Raw genomic sequence first — 20,736 nt, forward strand, 5'->3', positions numbered from 1 at the left:
TGATAAAGACACACGGATTTCAGTCTCTAAGGAGGTAAAAAGAAATATGTATTCAGAAGGGTTCTAGAGGAAAGAACCAGGGGTGAGTGTCAGCTGGATCTGTGGGTCCAGGGGTTGCTCTCAGAGCATGGTCAGACATTCATTTCATGCCTCCATGCTTGCACTTTCTGAAAATCTTACTCATTTCACAATATCAGGGTATGCAAAAATTTAATCTAGTCATAAAAGGCCTCAATTATTTGCTGTTTTGGCCCCAGCCAGAGCTACCTTGTTAAAAAGTATCATGACCAAGAACTTTTCAATCTCTCTTTTAAGTCCTACTTGGCATGCTGAAGCTGTGTTTCCAGCTTTGATCCTATAAAACACTATTTTTCAGCCTCTTTCAGTTTATGGATCTCCTAAATTTTTTTTTCAGTGCTGTTCTGGTGCCTTTACAATGAATTTCAGTCTGTTGTCACGACAGCCATTATCCCACATGTCTGCATTTTCTAAGCACTTCTAGAATGCAATACAAAGTTAAATGACCCGGGGGTTTTGGTTGTTTTTTTTTTTTTTAACCAAAGAATATTCTCTGCTGCTTAAAGGAGACTTTTAAAAGCTCTTGAATGCTTTAATTTGCTGCAGGTATCAGTGGCTGCAGTTTCTTGTGTGTGGTAGCAAAGCTTCAGGAAAAGGCACAAAGTGTGTTTTTTGCTGCTTTTTCAAGTCTTCTGACTGTCACATTGGGTTATTCATGTGCTAGAATGTGACAGATAGGGAATCCTTGTCACAACTACCTGCAATCTTGTGGTTTTAAAGCTATTCTGGTGGCTTTTGTCCCCATTTTGCACTGTATTTGAAGATTTTTTTTTTTAAATGAGCCTGGCGTTAATCTTCTCCTAACCACAGCAGATGTAATGCTCAGACTGTTCAGTGAATCTTGCAGAGAATTTTAACCTGTGAAATCTCTTTGCCTTTGTAAATAATGCTCATATGATTAGTTTGAAGGTGGCAACATTAGTGAAATTTCCCAAGTTCATCTTCCAAGCTGGGGTTTAGCAAGGTCTGCTTTCCCCTCAAAATGAGACAAGACAAAGCAGGGAGGAAGAGGAATGTGCTCCATGTGCTCCTGCAGTTAAGTGTTGATCATGTAGTGACAGGATTGAACACATATGTCTGAATAGCTCTGAAATAATAAACCATTTGGTTTGGGTCTTTTTTTTTCCTTTCTTTTTTCAAGCAAATGCAAAGCATTTCACCCTGCACACAGCTAAATATAAATTGTCTCATTTCTAGAAGTTTTTCCATATATGGGCTCTTCTTTTTCACTTGTCATTGTGGGGCAGGCTGGGAGAACCATGTCAGAGGAGCTGTATGTGTTTGTAGGATATTGGACATTCCTTCCATCTCTTAGCAAGAGAAGGATGAATATATCCATGGGTGCTCTGAAGAAGAGAGTGCATTCCTATTGGCCCTGACTCTTGCAAGTGTTGGACTGTGCCTTCCCCAGAGGTACTACAGGATGGAGAAAACCACATGTACCTTGTCTGTAATTAGGTCTGGAGCCTTTCTGATCTCAGTATGTTTCTGCAATGTCACTTTTCTTAATTTGTGGGTTTCTTAAGATGTCCCTGTCATGGAGATACCATCTGTAGTTGAGGCTCTGACATTAGCATTTACTTTTATTTTTGCTTGCTATCTCTATTGCTATGATCAAGAAAGATCTTTAAACTAGCCAGAGAGCTATGCTTATTTTCATGTAACAAAGGAAGAGTTCATATGAATCTTCATCAGTCTCTGGGGTCCTGCTGCCCCACACAGAAGCATTTCTCAGGTGTGTGCCCCATTCCTGCCTTGGATGGATGGACAGAAGGTCCACTGCTGAAGCTGCAGGCCTATTTTCTGTTTGCATGTGTTGAGTTTCTGGGCTGAGCTCTGCTGGCTACCTCTGAGTGAATCTGGGCTTGTGTGTTTCCCCAGTGAGCACTGACACACATTAATGACAGTAAAAATAGGTGTGCTGCCTCTGCTTACCAGCCTGTGGAAAGGGAGATGTGCAGAGTTGATATGTACAGATTTCACCATAATATTTCACGGGTTATTTCCTGCTTTACTTGCTAGCTCAGGTTTTCCCATCTCCCATGTTCCATCAAGGCCTCATGCCATCTATGGAATGAATCTCCATTGCCCTTCATTGAAGCCTTCAGCATGAAGGGGCAAAACGACCCTGTGAGCTTGCAGCTGACCAAGTAAAAAAGGTTTTAGTTCACCTTCTAACTACAAATTCCTGGGGTTTTTATTTGGTTCACCTTCCCTTCCCCCTTTTCCTACTTGTGATTTCTGTTAAGCATTACAAGGTGTTTTTTGTCTGCAGTAATCACACAAAACTCTGTGTCTTTATATAAAAAGGGGAACTGAATTCTCTGCCTAGCCAAGGGTGCTGCGAGCACTCATTAGCCAATGCTAGAAATTAATGCCAGATCTCATCTAACAGTTTCATTATATGTGAAATTTGAGAGTGTTGCTCTTATAAGAGACTGCTGATTGATGACAACACAGACTGTGTGTGTGCTGTCATCTTTATCTTGGCTGTGATTCCTTTTGGGTTTTTTTTTAGCTAGTGAGGATGTGAGGGACAGAAGAAGCCTAATGGGACTTCATATACTGTGTGATGTATGGGGCACTTGCAGTCAGGAATATTGAACTCATAAATGTACTCATTTGCCCTGGAGTCACTGAGAAGGAGACAAAATGCAGGACACTGCAATGTCACAGTCATGCAGAGTCACTTCTGTGACAACAGAGCAGCAGCAGAAAGGCTGTATTTTCCTGGGATTTTACTGCAAATGTGCAAATGGGCTCTGCTCTCGCTGGCTGGAAGTGAAGGTGAACTTTTGCTGGCCTAGTCTTTATGCAGACCCCTTTTGCATCTTGTTTTGCTGAGATTCGGGACATTTTGGGGTGCTGTTCAGAAGTGACCCTGCATGTGCTCTCTGTTCTGTCTCGTGTCTCCACCACAGCACTGCAACCCTAAGCTCTACCAGCTTGCCCTTCAAGCATGAAGGTGAAATGAAGTTGAATGTGCACATCCGAGGCAGATGGTTAGCCCCAGTCTTGCAGTGGTATTTGAGAGAGATTTTCTTTGTGTTATTTCAGCAGCACAGAAGGAAATGAAAGTGTTTCTTACTGTAAATACTTTTTTCTCTCTCCCTTCCTCTGCACTGTGAGTGTCTGAAGACTCAGTTCACTGCTTTTCTCAGAAAAGTCTATTTCTGTGTCATCTTAGATCAATTTAGGCTTGTCCTGTGCACATAGGATAAAGACAGCATATTGCTGTGATAGCCTTGAACCAGATTTGTAAGTTTGGGACACTGAGAGCAGGAGGTGAGGTGCAGCTGTCATTGATAAGAAGCAAGAGTGGCCAAACCAGTGGCTAAAATGTGGAATTTTTCAAGCATAGCCGGGTTGTTTGAAAAATAGTGCAGACCACAATGCAAGGGGTTTACCCACGTCTAAGGAATGTGTGTGTACATGTGAACCCACTGTGTGGAGCTTCCTCAAGGGGCTGTGTCTATATCTGTGTCCAGAGAAACAAAAATATGAGGTTCCCAGCTGCATCCTGAACCCAGCTGTTGTAGTTATTCCCCAGCACATCTGCTAAGCATCTGAAAGCATCCAGATGTTGGCTCTAATGCCATACCAATGTACTTCCTCCAGTGAGTGAGACAGTTCCTGCTGTTCCTGTGTTGTTTGTGTAACCCATCGTGGCGCTTGCTGCAATGCCCAGTGCGCTTTAAGCCATCTCAAAAAGTGCCAAGTGTCTGGCCCTACCTGGCTCTCCAGTTAACTGGCTCACAGTGTTTCTTCAGGATTGGCTTTTCGGTCTCATCTCTGAGATCTGCACTCCAAACAGAGCTGGGGTGGCTTCTGGGCTACATTCAGTTTAGTTTTGCAATGCAACTTAATTTCCCATAAGCTTTACTCTGCCTGAGATGGCTGTATGGAGCCTTTCCTGCATGGCAGGTACCACTCAATTGTTAAAAGAGCCTGGCAAAGTTCACTTTGGCAACACAGCCTTTGGGAACAGAGGGAGAGCCTTGTTCCACACCTCCTTCCTGCTGGTGAGATGTCAAGGAGTGATCATTTTTAGTATTTCAGAAAATCAGCTGGTTTTCATGTCCAGTGCTTTATCTGACTGGACTAATTTCTTCTCTGTGGGTGGGGATGCTGTACTGTGATAAACTAGAAAAGGATGAAAGAAGTAGATGTTTCTCCTTTGCGTGCTCTTGGCATTAGCATCTTCCTAAATGGGGTGAGCTGACCAGGAGATATTTTTGTTTCCCCTCATCTCTCAGCCCTATTCTTACGCTCATAGCTACCTTTGAGCTGCGGGACTCTGCAGAGCACATTGTGGCTTGCATTGGCTCAGCCCGAGTTCAGTCACCCAAAACCTTGCAGGTCTATTTTGAAACATCATTCAATCTGTCCACTATGGAGTTTCTTTTCTTTTTTTTTTTTTTTTTTTTTTACTCTTGCTTCTGACATCATTTCCCGAACACTATATTCACTGAGCTCTGTAGCCAGATCGTCTCCTCAGCATATGATGCAAGGAGCTCTTTGAAATGGATTTCAGCTCTCCTTTTGCTCTGCTCTGCCTGCTAGTGATAATAACTGTTACTCAAGGTAAGTAGGATTTTTCTTTATTGGGGTTGGCACAGATTTGCCCAGATGAACAGACACCCTAATTTTGCTCCAAGATCTTTTAAGGACGCTACCAGATTTGGGGTGACATCAAATGATGTAGCTGCTAATACATGAAAGGGGAAGTCAGACCAAAGTAAGACAGATAATTTTGCAAGTAAATGAACAATAACTAACAATGTTGTACTTTCTGAGTGTCCTGTGTCTGGAGAAGCTTTTCAGTGAGGAATGTGTGGTCCTTGTATGCAGAGTGCTGATTGGAGAGTGACGTGGTCCAGCTCCCAACACTCGGTGTGACCTTGGGTTAGCCCCCAAGCTGCTGTCACCCTGCCGTTTACTCATCTCTGATTTACACACAGCATCTTAATAATGTGCTAGTGTACTGCGAGACCTGTTTGAGTTAAAACTGTGACCTTACTCTTTGGGTGAAAGCAGCTGTGCACTTGCAGCTGTTGTTTCTGCTACCCTCTGTGCAAGGTCCATGGCACTGATGCCCTGAGGACCTTTCTTTGCACAGTCTCTCATCTCTGATGGGTGCTAGTAGATGGTCATCTTAAATTTAGGGAGAGAAAAGACCAGCTGTTCAGCCTTTTGTTTCCCTGTGTGCATGGTGTGCACACCATTCCTGTGCTGTTGAGGTGGGGGAAGTTGGACCTTAAAGGAGGCGTCCCACTCCTCTAATTTTCCATCACTGGTGATCCAACCTGTCCCTAGGGTTGGGTCTGCCCCTCTTTGTCTCACCTGGGCATTTTCCTTCCTGGGGGGCAGCCAGGAGGGGATGGATGGACATGGCAAGCTTGCTCTCCTTCCAGGCTCTGTCATCTGGACTGGTGCACTCAGTGGTGATTCAGCAGTCTTTTCTTTGGAAATCCAAAGCCTGCAGAACTTCTCCAGCATGAGTAAGGAGGATAAGAAATGCTCTACAACTGTCCTAAATGATACCTTGTTGGCCAAGTGTGGCACTTCTGCCAGTAGATGGCTGAACTTGGAGAACGGCTCCCTAGTGCTGAGGAGTGTGGAGAAAGATGATGAAGGAAAATACGGATTTGTTTTTCAGAACACCATCAGAAATTTTACACTGGAAGTATTTGGTAAGTGGCCTTCTTGGCAACAAAAAGCTTTTGAACTTGTGAACCTGGTTGGAAGGCTGATGCCTTGAAATTTTTCCAAAGAAGCTGCTTGAGCTTGCAGGAGCTATAGGTGCCTCTGGGAGCCGAGCCAGTCTCCCTCCTGTCCCTTGTAGCCTCAGAATTTCTGCTCCCTTTTGTGTGCCTGCTCATCCATCTGCAGGCAGCAAAGACAGAGACAAAGTCACTTCTGTACAGGATCCAGCTCATTGCTTGGGTTAATATGGAGAAGGCTTAGGAGGGTTTGTCCTCCTGCTGAATAGTGCTCCAGGCAGACAGAGCCTTGCTCTGGTCCTCATCACCACCGTTCCTTTTGCAGGGCTTTCACTTACACAGGCATCTAAGATAAATTGAAGCGCACGAAACTGTAATGAAAATGTCTGAGCAAACTGGTCTCAGTGAAGACAAATGAACCCTTGCACCTTTTGGGTGCAAACAGGCGGAACTGCTGTGCACAGTAGGTCAAAGATGTGACTCCTTGGTATGAAGAACAGGGGCTTAGACTGGAAGTAGTCAAAAACTGCAGAAGTGTCCTGGGTTTAACCTCCATTTCAGTGGCTTTACTTTGGGAACATTTGCCTCCTCCTTCTGTTCTGTTGCCTCCTCCTTCTTGCCACCCCTAAGGTAGGGAAAAACTTCCACAGCCAACATGTTCCTGGAGGCAGGGAATTTTAACTGAAGATGATGTCCTAGCACAAGACAGTGATTTCTGAGCTTATTTCCATGGTTACATGTTCTCAGTGTTACTCCTGCTGTCCTAAAACCATACCAGTTCTCTATCTAGTATGTACATGCAAAGCGGCAAGTGTAGGAAATAGGTTTGCTCCTTGTAGTAGACTGAAAGTGAGAAATTCAGGGAAATGTAGCAAGAGTAATGATAAATAGATTTATTTGAAAATGTCCTAGTCTGGGTATCGTATCTAACTGCAGGTGTCTTGTGTTCATATCCATGTTGGCCGTGATTTGCACCAGTTCCTCTCTAAAAAAGGAAGAAGAGGCAGAGTGACAGCAAAAGTACAAACCTCTGGTGGAGGGGAGGACTGAGTCTCCTCCAAAGCTGTGATTATCTGCTGATTACAGAGGAGGGCTCTGGCTGGCACACATCCTCTCAGACCAGGGGCTTTTAAAATTTTTTTTTCAGTGTCAGTTAGGAAAATGAAAATATGCCAGATATCCCATAACAGGGATCAAGAGTCACTAGCAGGGCTGGGGTAGGCACTGTTAAGCATTTCAGGGCAAAGTGCAGGCACTCAAGAGTGTGGTTATTTGTTTCTGTGCTCCCTTCATACAGTAAATGTGGTATTGCTGGGATTGCTGTTCTGTTCAGTTCGTGTTCACTGCTGAGTCCTCTCCTCACCTCTCTCTTTCCTCCCTGTTTCCCTTGCCCCATGCTGTGTGTGACCAGAGCCGACCATCGGTATCCAGTGCTTCCCTGATGGAACTGCAGAGCTGTCCTGCAACATGGCCAGCAACGAGATCCTGGTCTTTCGGTGGCTGCTGAATGGCACCCACCTGAAAGCCGAGGGTGCTTGCATTAAGGATGCTGGGAAGAAAGTTCACCTGGGCAGAACTGAGCCTGGGGAGTTTGTGTGTGAAATTTTGAAGGGGAACAGTGTCACGAGGACCAGACCCATTACACTGTCTTGCAGCTACGGTGAGTAATGGCATCTCCAGAAAATCTTCCTTTGGATCTCTTGCAGCAGCAAACTGAAGAGCTGTTGGTGTCCTCAAAATATCAAACTCTTCTGTCCTCCTCTGGCATCTCCCTTCCAGAGTTACCAAATCTTGCCTTTAGAAATCAAGACCCCTTGATTTCCTTCTCCCTCTTGTGCTTTGGACTGATACAGCCTACAACCACAGATGGGATAAGTTTGTTGAGGAGGTCCTTTTACCCAGCTTTGCAGCAAGGATGGATCTCCATCTGTCTCTTTTCCTACTTTTTGGTGACGGAGATTTGCAACCCCCCATGCACCAATCCTCTATGCTACTTTAGAAACACAGGCTGCTTCCTACTCTGACGTGCATCCATGACCCAGCTGCCTTCCAGTTTCTGTGCATCCCCATAAAAAACCTTCCACTAGTTCAGCCCTGTTGCTTCTGGACTCAGTTGAGGTGTTTTGCCTAATCTCTTTTCCTCTTATCTAGGCCAGAAGCACAAAAGATTTTCTGATCTATGCAAATGCCTCTCCATCAGCCCCATCCATCAGAAGTGGGTAAAGACACAAGTCATTTACTTCTGGAATGTAGGGTTTTTTCCCCTCCATATTCTTGTTCAGACATATAAGTCTCTGAGAAGGCTGAGACTTTATCCATTTGCAACATATTCATAAATGCTGAGTATTCTGCTTGAATAAGGCCAGAGCCTAATGAGACAGAAAATCTGGATCCTTGGGTATCATTTAATTTGCACCTCCAGCAGTGAAGGTTCTTCTACTCTCTGGCAGCAAAGATGGTTATTAAAACTACAGGCATAACTTATATAAGGTTTTTGACAAATTTTGCTGTAATTAATTTAATCACTTTTGCTACTAGCGAACCTATACAGTAGCATTTTAGAAATTGTCTGGGACACTCCAGCTCCACGATAGATAGTGTCTTTTCTTCTGTGGCTGGCATGCAGTTGATGTGAGAGCACCCCTCCTGACCACTCCCCGTGTCCTGTGTGGTGGCATTTGGCAGAGGTGCTGTGGGCTGTCCATTCCTGGTCCCTCTGGCACCGCTGGCCAATCTGTGCAGATCTGGCACTTGTGGCTGTGGAGCAGTGATCTGGATTTTGCCCAGTTAAATTGGTTGGAGGCTGTTCTATGTAGTCAGAGCCAAGCTGGCTGAGGCACTGTTGGAATGAGGCTCTCCACATCCATGTGAACATCCGTGAGCTGTTTAGTCAAGCCCTCTGATAAATCACACAAGTGCTCTCAGATTCCATGGTTGATCCTGGGTGGCTGCCCAGTCCCCTGGGTGTGATATCTGTTCCCCATTTCCCCTTGCAAAGCTCATGAAGGAATTTAGTGACATCTCTTTAGGGATGGACACGCACATAAACACACATTTGAAAGGGTCTGAATTAAAGAAAGTGGCAGCGATTCCACTTTTTAGTCACCAAATGCAACCACATTTGTAAAAAGTAAAAGCAATTCTGGGTATGAGTAAAATGAATTGATGAGGGAAATGGGTTCATTTAATTTAATTGAAGATTAATTTTTTTTGTGGGTTATTATTTGCTCCAGGCAAAGGGCTGAATTTACTTTTTCCACTGTAGGTATACAATCTATGTAAAAACATCCATTTGGGCAACCTGTTGGCTGATTAAATTAATTTTGAATAACCAAAAAACAATTTGGTAGAAATGCCGTAAACTTACCAGGCAACACAGGGCTCTGAGCACACAGGATTCAGAAATTAAGAAGTCAACATATATAAAAGACTTTTATTGATTAATTACTTGTTCATTGCTTATTTTTAACACAATATTTTATCCCCAAAAGACCTTATTAACAAGTGGCAAATTTTTAGGAAAAAGATTCAGGAAAAATATTTCCAACTTGTATTTATACTTTTCACAATATTCTCTAAGCGATCATCAACTAAAATAATTAGGGAAATTATTTCTGAGTTTCTGCTGAAAGTTTTTCATTTTGAATATGGATTTTTTTGAACTTGGTAATTATTCTTAAAAAGACTGGAACAAGCACTCTGAAAATACCACAAGCACCTGTGTGCAGTTATCTTTACTGTCCCGGTGAGTAGGTGGAGTATGATGGCGTGTAGTATATCCTGGAACATTTAAAATTCTTCCTAGTCTCTGGAGAGATGGAGCAATTAGTGCTTTTGAGGGCTTGGAAATATGCTCCAAATGAGCCTGTTGGTTGCTGCTGTGCAGGCATGTGTGCTGCTGAAAAGCAGTTAAATTATTCAAAAAGGGATGGCACAGGCTTACCTAAGGAATTGATGTTGTCATTAAAGTGGAGCTGTATGTTTATTTTTTCTTTTTTTTTTTTTTTTTTTCTTTTTTTTTTTGCATATGCCAAGAAGAGTTTTCCTAGAGGCTGCCCCAAGTTGGAGGAGATTAGCTCAGTGAAGGAGCAAGCCTGCATGGGTCTCTCTTGTGCAAGTCTCCATGCCCTGTACCAGCTGCCTGCTCAGCAGCAGTGAACGTGCGGTCTGCCCCGTCACAGCAACCCTGAACAAGGGCTGCTGAGCTGGGAAATAATCACCAGTGACTTGTGCTGCCCTTCTGCTCAGCCATCTGCAGCCCTTGCTCCTGCTGTGTGTTCTGTGCTCCTGGCCAGGCAGGGGAGAACAGGGTGGAATCTTTCCCCGAGCAGCAGCGGAGCTTGGGAAGGGCTTTTCCCCTGCAGCTCGAGTGGCCACAGTCTTTGGTGCCTGAGGCAGTGCATGCTCTGATGAGACTTGCTCTGAGGTTGCTACAGTCATTACAAGACTGTCCTGAGTGGATTCTCTGATGCCAGCTCTGAGGGTAGACTCGGCAGCTTTTCCTTCAGCAGGAGGTGCTTCCTTAGGTCTCCCTCCTCAGCTGCCCATTTTCATACAACTTGTTGAAATGTAATATCTTTCAAACCACCACCTTCTCTGTTAAATTTGATTAAAACTTACAGATTACCTTAGATGTCAGTGATCAGGGCAGGCAGAAGTGAATGCACACAGCTTAGGCACACAGGCCTCTCCTCTAAATGAAAAATTCCGTGCCATAATTAAATGATGTGAAATAAATCCCAAAGTGCCACAGCTCAGTGTCAGCTGCCCTGATCCAAGCTAAAGCAACAATGATGTCAACAAGCTCTAATGTGGCTGCATGGTTTCTCCCACTGGGAGAAAGGAATTTGTCCACTATGGTAGCTAACAATGTTGTGTCCTTCCTGCAGACCTGCTGCGGTACCCGGGGTTCATTTACATCCTGGCAGGGTGTGCAGCGGGTGTGCTTATCCTGGTGGTGGCTTTGCCTGCAGCCATATGTTGCTGCATGAAGAGGAGACACAAGTTCATCCCAGTGCCTTCAGGTGAGTGGGGAATGCTGTGGCCCTCCTGTTATGAATTTTTGAGAGGACTGTGTTTGTACAGGCTGGGGTTGACATGGCCTTAGAGTAACCTGGTCTCAGCTGAGTGGCTGCTTATCCTGCAGCCTGTCCTCCCTTGACCTGCTGGAGCAGAAGTCTGCTTGCTGATAGGCAGCCTCTATGGGTCTTGAATTAAACCTCACTTTTCCTTTATTCACCTCACACTTGTGTCCTCACCCTGTGCTCCTGGCCAGAAGAAAAACCCACAGCAAAATCTCTCCTATGGGCAATAAAATGGAACCTTATTCAGGTGTGATCCCGAAAAGACCTGAAGGTTTCTGATGGCAGTCCTCTGTCAGCAGCAGTCCCTGAGGTAGCAATCTGCCCGTGCCACCTCAAGCTGTGATCCTGCTAGCACGGCCAGGCTGGTCTCTGGCAGGCTGGCAGTGACCCTCCGTTCTCGGCATCTGTCCGCTCCGGGAGCGGAGCCAGCGCCGCGTGAGGAGCGGACGCAAACGCGTGTTGGGGGTCTGGCCTCACAGCACACCTGCCAGGGCTGGGGGTGTGGAGACCTTCCTCCAAATCTCTGGGTTTGGTTTCACAGAGGAGGAGAAGGATGACGTGTTAACAATGTCAGTGGTGTCCGGTGAAGGCACGAAGAGCCCCCCCAATGGAGACCGTGTCGAGGCTCAAGCTGCCCAGACTGACCGTCCCCCGAAACCTGGTGAGTCCAGCGACCTGTCTGAGGTCAGACAGGGTACCTTGGTTAGGAGGGGCACAGTGTGGCTGGTGGGGGTGGAGGTGACAGTAGAGAGGCGCCTGGGACATGCCAGCACGGGGAAGGTGCTGCAGCTTCTCCAGGAGTTGCAGCAGGGCATTTTTAAGTACATTACTCATGCCATGAGAGGCAGAGGCAGCCATCCCACAAGCATCCCACAGAGGGTGCTGCCAGCAGGCTGCAGGCTGTCTGCTCCAGTATCTCCTGTGCGAAAACACATACCTCAGAAACAGCAATCCCCCCAAAACTCAGCAGTTTTCCTGCAATTTTCTCACCCTTCTCTCCTTTTCATCAGTAACGTTTTATGAAAATCTGCATTGTTTTTTTAAGCAGTCATCTTCAGGACAGCAGGAACCAATATGCTGAGCTGTAAACACAGCTAAATCCCATCAAAGCCAGAGGCTTGTGTATTTTCTTAAATAGAGGCTAGAGTGGGAATATGGTCACATTTTAAATTTTTCAAAGAAATTGAGCATAAACCCCCACAGCCTTAGCACAATATGGTCAAGAGAGTGCGGTGATAAAGACCCTCCAGAGATGTCCTGTTCTCTAAGTGCTTGATATTAGTACTCCACTTTTTGCATTATGTTTCCCTCAGTTTTTCTTCCCAAACACAAATGCTGGCAACACCTTGCCTAGTAATGCACCATCATCAGCTGGAGTAGGTTTAGCAGAGACATCATGAACTGGAGTACCTTTACATAGGTCATAGCCTGGTCTCAGCACTGCTGTCTCCATTTCTGGTGGCCTTCACTGTACCCATGCACAGCCTCCTGTAGCTCTGCTGTGCCTTATATCTAACCTTGGATGCTCTTTGCTCTGCTTTCAAAATATTATATGCTACTCATGAACATAGAGCAAGAAAGAGAAAAAAAAAGGCTTTCAGGTCATTGTTTAATATTAATATACTTCAAGTGTAGTGCTTTTAATAAAAAATACAAACATTATAAGTTTGACTAAAAAGTAGTCCATATTTAAATTTTTTACAATTTAGTAAAAAGCAGAGATGCATGTGGAAAGTAGGTGAGAACTAAATGTATGCTGTTAGCCACCTTTAATTATTCAGATGTAAGTGAATAGATTTGGCTTTAGTATTTTGGTACTAAAGGTTTGGTACTAACAGTACTGAAGTACTTTGGTACTAAGAAGCCAGATAGCTTCAGTACCAAAGTGCCCTGAGGCACGATGAATGGCTCAATAAATAAGTAGTTACAGAGAAAATTGAAATTTGACTTGCAGATACCTGGGGCGAGGGGACTGAGCGGATTAGGCAGCCTGCAGCATTAGGGACCAGGGGGTGAATTTCCATGAGGGTGAGCCATTGTATGGGCACTTATAAACCATTTCTCCCTTTTCCAGATGCTGCCCAGATTGGTCAAGGTGTTGAGCCCCAGCCACTGGCAGGAGAAAGCTTACCAGTGCAGATAGAAGCTGAGGAAATGCCAGATGCTGAGGTCCTGGTTGATATGGGAAGCCAGGAAGATGCCTCAGACTGCTTCCCGGATCCAACTGATGACTGATCTCACATGCTTGCTGTTTCACCCTGAAGCCTGTGACACTTGTCCTTCGCATCCCATAGTCTCACTGTGTCTGGAAAAATTTAGCAGGCGAAAGACGTGAGGTGTCAGACCTTCTGACCTCATTTTAAAAGAAAAAATAAAACGCAGAGAAAAGCACACACTTGGTTTCAAGGCCCACTGCCGTGGCCTGACAGGTTCTCCAACAAACAAAAGGGGCAGCTCTTTGATGCTTTGCCTGATAACAAAGCTGCAGCTAAACTGAGGAGCCCAGGGGACAGCCTGGGATGAGAGGGCTCCTCCTGCTCCCTGCCCACCCCATGCCTTGCCATGTCTGCCAGCCAGGGGCAGGCACTACAGGCAGGTTGAGGTGGCCTGCCAGTCCCAGGCAGAAGCCAACGACTTGCCAGAAATTTCCTGAGAAAGCCTCTTCTCGGGAGACTTCGGGGCAATTTTTTCACAGGCTCTGCCAAGGAAACTCAAAGGAGGTCTCAGCTTGGTATCTGCTGTCCTGGATGCTTATCTGAGCCGCTCCTCTGAGCTCCAGATTTGGCCCTCACCTCTTGCTGCCTGGAGCAGGAGCAGTGGTGGGGCTTGAAATTTGACTTGCAGGTGCTGTGTGCAGACCCGGGGTGATGCTGGCTTTGCTCACCTCTTGGTGCCCCAAATGACAGAGGGTACAAGTTACCTTTCACCAGAACCCGACTGCTTGGGCTGTCCCCGAGCCAAGCCAGCGCTGTCACTCGCTTGCTTGCCTGCAGCAGGCGGGGGCCTGGGGCTTGGGACTGCAATTTTGGCAGAAACCTTGATTTTAAGGCTGAGATTGTTTATCAATGCAAGCATTAGTGCCTTTAGTGTAGTAGTTTAGCTGCTGCAAGCTGATGAAGCTGGCCATCTGCCTGTGCATGTAGGCTTGTTTGCGGCTGTGTTATTTGCACAGACAGCAGCAATTTATAGAATCTCTTAGGTAAGTCGTGCTGCTACACATGTCCTGTTCTGCTCAGGGGAGCTGTGCCTGTGGAGCAGCTGGGCTAGACCTGCAGGGAAGAAGAATGTGGTGAGGAGAGGGCAAGGATTCTGTCCTCAGGCAGCTGAGTCCCAGCAAAGCTGCCAGGGACTGCAAGGAGTGCTTCAGGATGTGCTGCCAGAGCAAGGTATTTAATGTATAAGACAATTTTAGTAGTCCAACTGAGGTGGTAAATTGGTTGTTAGTGTTAAAATAGCCTGTTGGGCTAGAAGGGCATGGTAGTAAAAGCAGAGATGGTACAGACTGGGACCAAAAGGGATGGGTAGGTGGGTACTGCGTTCCTCTCCTCCCTTGACATTTCATCCCTGTTTTATATTGTGCTAACACTGTGAATCCCTTGGAAATGGATTTAAGGTATGCCTGGTGAAAGCCATCCAACGAGGGCTGCGAGCACCCCAGCAGAATCCAAACTAAACTGAGGATTTCTCTCCCAGGGGAAGGAGCTGGTGGGATGGCTGCACGTTTACCTGGGAGTCCTTCATCTCTGTGTACTTGCCAAGGCTCTGCATCAGTGACACCCAGCCATAGGTGATTGTTTTCGTTGTTTCCTTGTCCTGTGACTCTCTTTGGAAGATGTTTGGATCTTGTGTGCTGTGTTGGTGGTGATTCAGCCTGTCTCTGCTTTTAAAGGCTGCTGTAGGAATCAGGCTTTCCACGGTAAAGAGGGAGGTGATAATTCTTTTCCTTACGGTGCTGTTCTAACTCCTTTCAGTATAAACATTCCTCAAAGGCTGTGAGTTGAATGACAAAAAAAGTGACACGGAGTTCTTGGGGTGGCAGAAGCGCAGAAGCAGCAATGCTGGGTGAATGTCACCAGGCCAGTGTCACCAAAATGGGGGGACACAGTCAGCATTGCTTCACTTCTGCACTTTCTGGCAGGGGCAGGAGGGGACAGTCGACTCCAGCACATGCTTCAGAGGCTGATCACTGTTCTGAGCTGCACTGGAGGCGACAGCAGTGTTTCAGTGCTGAGGGTGAGAGAGCAGGGCCAGCCTTGTCCTGCTGGGCTGGGGCATCCCAGCTCTAGCTTATCCTAGTGCTGCCTTCCTGCTGCCAGTCCTGGGAGGGCTGTGAACATCACCACTATTATGATCCCAGTCCTGGAAGGATTTTTGCCATAGAGATGTGAGAGGTCTTTGTGAGACAGATTGAACCACGGCTGGTTTTCTGTCCTTTACCACTGAAAGTGCCATTCAGCAACGGGGCAAAAGTTTCTGTTACTGTCAGGTCAGGAGAGAAGTAATGCAGCCTGTGCTCTTCCTTTAACTGTATGTATTCATGCCCAGCTATTGTTCTCTTTTTGGTGGTTTTTACCTTTTTCCTTTCCCCCCCTGATTCATTTTGTTCCAAATAAAAAGATCTGTTTTCTACCTTGTTTCAGAACTCCTTAAGTTTTGTTATTTAATAATTGTTTCTTTCTGGTTTTTACAGGAAGTACAGACTTATTTTCAAATTAATGCACCGCCAAATAAAGGAAAGGTGATAATAAGTTATTGCTGACTTGGGTGTTAAAGGGCACAGAGATCATGAGGACATTCATCTGTAAGTCACCCCAGGAGAGGCTGTAGGACAGTGGCACAAGCTTGTCCCTGTTAGAATGTGTGTTAATGTGTAAGAACATCCATGAGCACCAGCAGCTCACCAAGCCCTGCTCTGGTGCCTGACCTGTGAGCTGCAGGGCAGGGATGCAGGGCGATGGCCTGGTTTTTACCCATCTTTACCCACCTGTAATTTTTGTGACACCTAAGTCACCTTAGCTGTGAGAGAGGATGCTGGACTGCGTTGTACCTTTTGCAAGGAGGAGGTGGCTCGTTCTCACCCTTAGACAAGTGGGCTCAGATTGTGGGTAAAAGCAATGTCCTGATATGATCCTATCAAACCCCTGGAACTGATCATAACAGGTTTATCACTGGAACACTGGTGTGACTGGCATGGGTGATCCTGCCCTGCAGTCTATGAACCCAGCACTCTGAGGAGCCATCTGCCTGAATTTCCAGGTGTTTTCCAGTCTGGCTATGGTGCTGCATCTCCCAGGAAAGAGCAAGGACACTTTCCAGCCTGGGTCTGACAGGAGAACAGGGTATGGATGTGGGTGGTGCTATCAGGAATTTGACCAGAAACAGAGGTGCCTGTGCTGCCTCTTTGGGGCTTCTGGTGCCTTTGGTGAGGCTGTGTCATGCCAGCCCTGCCTTCTCTGAGTTGCTGAGGGAGTTCTTGGTGCCAGGGTGCCTCCAGGTGGCTTCCTCTGGGGAGCTGGTGCTTTCCAGGTGATGGGAACTGACCACCACATCATTCCCTCTGGCCACTGGTCATGACTGGGCAAGGCTGGGAGTAGTGCAGCTTCCACCCCTCTGCTAATCAAGTGCTGGCAGGACGAGGGGAGCTCTGCTCTGTGGGAAATGTGGGTGTTTTGGGATGTGATATCCTCCCACCAGTGGTTTGTAGCACTGTACAGAATAGAGGTTTTGATTTGTATCCATGTCAGTCTTTCATGCTGGGAAGAGAGGAGTTTGCTTGCGGCATGTGCTAAGCAGCAACTGACATGAAATGCAATATGTAATCTTTTCATAATGTAATTAATTTATGAATATAAAAGGGGAGCAGAGAATGAACTTACTTGACTTAAGATCAAAGTGAAAGCAAAAGCAAGCAAGAAGTGTGTAGTAGAATGGTGAGCAGAGAAAATGGAAGGATCCCTTTAGACTTCTTTAAGCACTCAGGATGAACTCATCCCCACAAAACTATCATGTCAGAAAAGCTCCCACATCCCAGTAATGAAACAGTGCTTTGTTTCTCAACCTCAACCACAGGCTTCTGGCCTGATGTCCCTGTGGTTGTGTAGGTAGCCCTTGGGGTGCTGCCTCAGAGCCCAGCACAGAAGCAGAGACACCAGGACAAGAGTCAGCTTGTGACTGGGGAGCTGCAGGACCAGCCCTCCCTGTCACACTCAACTCTATAGAAACAAGATTAGAGGCTGGTGAGTCTGAGAGCAGATAGACAAAACTGATAATGGTCAGTGGTTGTGTGAACTTCTGATAGAAATCTCTGTGTAGTTGAAAAAAAAACCCTGCTAGATTTTAGGCATGTACATGGTAAGTTCATGTCACTTTTTATGAATTATTACAGCTCATTTCAAAACAAGCAAACAAGAGGTTCATGTGTAATGAACCTGTAGCAGGCAGTGTCATGGAGAGATATCTTTAAAGCCATTTCTTAAAATGAAACAGCAAATTCTGGTGGTGCTGTAAAATCCAAACTGGTATTATCACCACCAGGCAGGCAGGAGTGAGATGCCCCACAGATTCCCATAGGTAAACACACAGAACTGGTAACAGAAGTGGGCAAGAATGGCAGCATCACCATTTCTGTCTGAGGTGGAAGCAGAATTCCGTGATGTGTCATTGCAGAATCTTGGATTAGTCTTTGGATACTGTTTTTGCCTTCTGCCAGGCTGCTCAGTGCCTGGGACCTTTGACAACCACTGTGCCCTGCATTGGTTTTGTTCAGAGTAAATGTTGCATTTCCTCTCTGCGAGATTACATGACTCATCTCCTCAGGCAGAGGATGTGGCTGGAGACAGCAGGGCTGTCTTTACTGAGAAGGGACCTTGGGTTGGAAGGGTTGGAAGGGACCTTAGAGTTCATTTAATTCCAACACCCCTGCTGTGGGCAGGGACACCTTCCACTAGACCAGGTTGCTCAGATCCCTGTCCTGGCCTTGAACATTTCCAGGGATGGGACAGCCACAGCTTCCCTGGGCCACCTGTGCCTCAGCACCCTCACAGAAAATAATTTCTCCCTGATACCCAATATGAACCTACTCTATTTCAGTTTGAAGCCTTTGCCCCATGTCCTATCACTGCATGTCCTTGCTGGCAGGTGTTGTATTAATTATAACAAGATTAATTTTGCTTTGGTGTGATTAGCAGATTTCTTTGGGTTGTGCAGGACCACGGGGAAATGCAGCAGTCTTTCTGCTTATGCATGCTGATGGCATCATTGTCACCTTCATGAAGATATTCCCTGCCTGAGGTGGGTTTTCAACCCCAAGCAGCAGAGGTTCCCCCACTCTCCCATCAGCCATGAGGTCAGCAGGAACCTGACTGTATAAAATAATTCATTACACTTCCAAGTTAATGTACAGCTGTGGTCTGCTCATTGTGCCAAACACTAACATAAATAAAGTTCCCATCTGCAGAGGTAGAAAATATGGGTGGCCAATGTCAGCTTATTTTTAAATTGATCTATATTTCTGGTTAGGATATTCTGTGTCACACTTAGCCAATATCCATGATAAAATACTGAATGGGACTATAGTCTCAAGTGTGTGTTTTATAGCTAATATAAATATAGTTACTATTGGAAATTCTATGCAGAATTTTTAAAACTGATGATGGCTACTGGTAGCTTCAGTATTATCTAACACCACAGAAACTAGATGCATTACAGGCCAAGAATTACTTGGAGGCAGTTTTCAGCAAATCTTTTGGAATTGCAAATGCAGTGCGTTGGACAGAATGATTGTCTACTCCCGTATCATATGCAAATGGAATAAAGAAATACAGCTGGGTGCCTATCCTCCAGCCAGCACTGCTGTCTCATCTTTGGTTTATACAACTTCCTCTTTGAGGGTAAATGAGGGTAAAACATATTTTCCCTAAACTAAGGAGTGAAGCAGTTTTAAATGCTTTTTTTTTTTTTAATCCTAAAAAGTCATGCAACAAGGTATCTTCAAACAAACAAAAAAAAAAAAAAAAAAAAAGGAAAAAGAACTTGTGATGGTGTTTTTGTCTGCGTGAAGAGAATTGCAGTAGTGCCATTGACAGCATGACTTGAAGCAAAGAGCACTAGGAGTTTGTGTTGCAGTCCTGTGAAAGCTTTCAATCACAGCGCAATAGGCATCAGATTTCTCCTCTGAAACAACCGGCAAACCAATGGCGAGGAAATTTGGGACAGCAGGGGTGGGATTCAGGGATGTGTCAGGTGACTCATTCAGGAAAGTGTGTGAGTGTCAGCTCAATTCACCTGGAGCCAACTGGAGACGCTGGTGGAGGCTCTCCCGAGGGGGCACACGGAGTCTGGAGCAGGAGCACTGCTGGCTGGGACAGTCTGAGCCTGGAGCAGGAGCACTGCTGGCTGGGACAGTCTGAGCCTGGAGAAGCAGCACTGCTGGCTGGGACAGTCTGAGCCTGGAGAAGCAGCACTGCTGGCTGGGACAGTCTGAGCCTGGAGCAGGAGCACTGCTGGCTGGGACAGTCTGAGCCTGGAGAAGCAGCACTGCTGGCTGGGACAGTCTGAGCCTGGAGAAGCAGCACTGCTGGCTGGGACAGCCTCTTGGGGCTGTGTCTCTGCTGTGTCAGAATGAACGGTGACAGGACACAAGAGAGGAAGGGAGTGATGACAGATTCAGTGACTGCTGTGCAGGATCCAAAGGGAAGAAAGAGCACGGGCTTAATGACTGAGGGTACAGAAGTGCTGGTGAGTAATGGTAGACAGATGCTTTTTCTTCCCTTAAATGGGTGGGGAAGGCTGCAGGGGTCTCAGGCAAGGTCTGTCCTTCATCATCCTGCAAGCTCTTCAGGCAGTATAAAATGTTTTTCTCCAGAAAGCTGCAGCTGCTTTCTCCTCACCCCTGCTCTGCCTGGCATTTGTCATGGATGGTGTTCCCCAGACAGATGCACTCCTCTGCTGGTGGTAGATCACAGCCCCACTGAGCCCCTCGGGTGATGCTTTGCCTGGGGCTGCAGAGACTCCTCACTCCTCTCTTTCTCCTGAGCCATTTGCAGGGAATGTGCTGTGCTAATTTTGATAAGCCCAAGAAGGGGAGTAAACCCAAATCTGATAGCAGCAAACAGGAAATAACCTTTCTTCTTCCTCCGCCTCCTCATTCTAGCAAACCCTTTCCAGCATTTTTATCTTGATGACATTTTCTGGAATGGGTTTTGCTAGATGAGGTGGGAGAAGGGTGATGGAAAGGCAGGACTCCAGCCAGCCTTTTGGGTACCCTGAACAGGGTGAGAATTTGCTAGCTCTCTTTCCTTCCTGTGCACAAGTTGGGCCAGGAATCCTTTTGCTGCCATAGGAGGTCATGGGGAAAGCTGTGCAACTTCAGCTTCTCTTTGTACACATTTCTGCTCAGCTATTGAGAGTTTGGGACTTTTTTCCTTCAGATGATTTGGTGTCTGATAAGTTTTGTTTCCTTACCTTTTGTTGAGTGTTTAAAGCTTTGTTATTTGGCGTACAAAGATCTGTTTGTAGCTTTCTCTGGAGAACCAGACTGCAGATGAAAAGTCCTTTCTTTGCTGGAGAGAAAATCAGGAGGAGTCAACACCACCATGAATTTTACCTCATCTATCTTAAAAAGTCCCAATGGTTAAACAGACTCAGCATAAGAGGAAAGTAGATGCCTGTTTTTTTACTGAATTACTGATGCTGAAGAGCTTAAAGGAATATCAATATGACACAAATAACCATGGCAGCTGTGGTTCTAAGCCAGTGCATCCTATCTGTGAGGGCACAAGGCATGCCCAGTAACTTTCCATTGAGGCTGCACAGGAAACTTCCTGCTCTGCAAAGTGCCTGCTGAAGTTCAG

General features: G+C 46.0%; 1 protein-coding gene across 1 annotated transcript; it reads left to right on the forward strand.

Annotated features, from left to right (window-relative positions):
- The first annotated feature begins 4,268 nt into the window (after nt 1-4,268).
- LOC137468656 (uncharacterized) lies at nt 4,269-15,527 on the forward strand. The gene is made up of 6 exons (XM_068180543.1): nt 4,269-4,662; nt 5,493-5,771; nt 7,213-7,461; nt 10,691-10,825; nt 11,427-11,546; nt 12,960-15,527. The coding sequence occupies exons 1-6, from the start codon at nt 4,602-4,604 to the stop codon at nt 13,118-13,120; spliced, it is 1,005 nt and encodes a 334-aa protein (XP_068036644.1). The 5' UTR covers nt 4,269-4,601; the 3' UTR covers nt 13,121-15,527.
- The last annotated feature ends 5,209 nt before the right edge of the window (nt 15,528-20,736 follow it).

The sequence above is a fragment of the Anomalospiza imberbis genome, chromosome 2 (assembly GCF_031753505.1).
Source record: "Anomalospiza imberbis isolate Cuckoo-Finch-1a 21T00152 chromosome 2, ASM3175350v1, whole genome shotgun sequence".
Lineage (NCBI taxonomy): Eukaryota > Metazoa > Chordata > Aves > Passeriformes > Viduidae > Anomalospiza > Anomalospiza imberbis.